Source organism: Amphimedon queenslandica, unplaced genomic scaffold (genome assembly GCF_000090795.2).
Source record: "Amphimedon queenslandica unplaced genomic scaffold, v1.1 AMPQUscaffold_10704, whole genome shotgun sequence".
NCBI classification, from domain to species: Eukaryota; Metazoa; Porifera; class Demospongiae; order Haplosclerida; family Niphatidae; genus Amphimedon; species Amphimedon queenslandica.
The window spans coordinates 1-1,976 of record NW_003549043.1 but is presented as its reverse complement, the minus strand read 5'-3'; the positions used below and the strand labels follow the sequence as shown (position 1 = coordinate 1,976).

The 1,976-nt window shown below is 35.5% G+C and overlaps 1 protein-coding gene across 1 annotated transcript in view; it reads left to right on the top strand.

Moving 5' to 3' along the window:
- LOC109589928 (protein broad-minded-like) overlaps nt 1–1,866 on the top strand; it is a 5,662-nt gene extending 3,796 nt beyond the window's left edge. Inside the window, exons 3-10 of the mRNA XM_020005905.1 lie at nt 4–122; nt 264–342; nt 556–658; nt 718–771; nt 951–1,054; nt 1,137–1,419; nt 1,578–1,658; nt 1,732–1,866. Of these exons, the coding sequence (XP_019861464.1) occupies nt 4–122; nt 264–342; nt 556–658; nt 718–771; nt 951–1,054; nt 1,137–1,419; nt 1,578–1,658; nt 1,732–1,857 (949 nt within the window). The 3' untranslated portion in view covers nt 1,858–1,866. The remainder of the gene's footprint in view (nt 1–3; nt 123–263; nt 343–555; nt 659–717; nt 772–950; nt 1,055–1,136; nt 1,420–1,577; nt 1,659–1,731) is intronic.
- The last annotated feature ends 110 nt before the right edge of the window (nt 1,867–1,976 follow it).

Genomic DNA, 1,976 nt, shown 5'->3' with positions numbered 1-1,976 from the left:
TAGTCCAGCTGGTCTAAGTTATCTTCATTCCCTCCACTCGCTGAATGTCGTGGGTCATTTGTTGCTGTACAGTCAGGGACGGGACGTCATTGGAGCTGTTCTACAGAAAATTAATAATAATGGTAAGAAGAAAGGTACTATTGTGTGTTTCACTGTTACAGACTTTCCACATTTGGTCTATAGGTCTCCATTTTTCAGCTTTTGTAGTTTCCTAAAATTTATTTCTAGATCATATACCTGTACGACGTACTTTTATTTTTTAGGTATTAATAATGTCAGCTCGTTAATCCAGCACTTGATTGAACTGTTATTAAATTGGCCACAGAGCAACCTCAAAAAGATGTATGTGCATGTACATGTACATGTAGTTGGGAATGTTTGCTGGGAATTTATTTAATTTTTAAGTTTGCAGCTAATGCCTACAACTAGCAAATTAAATACATTAATGTTGCATTAAATTGTATTATTACAAATATTATTTCTGGCTATACATGTACATGTACATGTACATTTACTGAATTAAATTTTTTTTGTATTTATTATTATTTTTGTTAGGTCGTGTGACAGTCATGTGAGTCTCGACCCTACTGTTGTGTTGCGGAATTTGTTTGGCGAGTTAGCGTCAAGGAACAACCTCTGCTCTAGTCTACTGTGTCAGGTACAGAGAGAGAGAGAGAGAGAGGGAGACAGTGATAATATTATTATTCTTTACAACAGGATAATGTGATGGATGTCATATTGTCACATTTGAACAGCTCTACTAAAAGTAAAGTAAGAATTGACACATTAAGTATATATTCATCATAAATATATGTGGTATAAGTTAATGCTATATGCAAGTACAAGTACATGATGGGAATGAGTTGTTCATGTACATGTACACGTGTGTTGCATGTGATTGTATGTATAAATTAACATGTACCGTATGTTAATTTATGTATACATTTCAGGTTGTTAATGTCTCGCTGGTTGATATTATTAATAATTCATTGGCTGTTCTTGCTTCCACTGATAACGGGAAATGTTACCTATTGAAGGCATCACCTAAAAGAAAGTACAGTGATATATTTATCAATTATTAGTAGTACCCCTCCCTCTCTCCCCTCCCTTTCCCCCCTCCCTCTCTCTCTCCCCAGGGAATCAGTTGCTGATACAATAGCTCAATTTGTTGTCAAGTCTCTACAAAGTGGTCACGCTCACAACTCCTCAAACTCACAGCTGGTGTATTCCTGTTTGCTCGTCTGTCGTCAGTTGTACTCCACTTGCGACGGAGTCCTCTCCTTGTTACCTTATGATCTTCATCTACACATTGTGAAGGCTATACAGAGTGTAGGCGTGGCTGGAGGTGTGGCTAATAGCGATGATACATTGAAGACAAAGTTGATTGATAATTTATTAAATTTTGCTGGAACGCCAAAGGTAGAGCAGACATGTGTAACTACACTGTACATGTAGTACTTATGATTTTCTCTTCTTTTTCCCTCTTTCTCCCTCTCTCTCTCTCTATTCCAATTTATTCATGTACATGTAAATCCATGTTAATCTAAAAAACATGTTTCATTTAATTCTTCCGCTAGGGTATTGAACTGTTGGAAGGTTCCGGTTTAATTGGCGAATGTATTAATCACATGAGACGCAGATACCAGCTGAAATTACAAGTAATTATTATCTGGTTATTAAGTCTAGTTATTAATGTAGTTATTAAGTCTATAGTTATTAATTATATTTTAGGTGAGCCAGTGTGAGAAGTTTGGTTATGGTTACATGGTGTCAGAAGTAGCATCTACCTCAACTGGAATAACCCATTTAATTAACAGTGGTAATTGCAGGGGCAAAACCCCTATAATAATGTATTAAAAGTAGGGTATGTGTATAATATGTATTATCAATAAATAAAAAACATTAAAAATGGAAAAGTAGTAGGATTAAATTGTAAAAAAGTAAAGAAACAAGAGGGGACTTGCAAACTGGTGTGA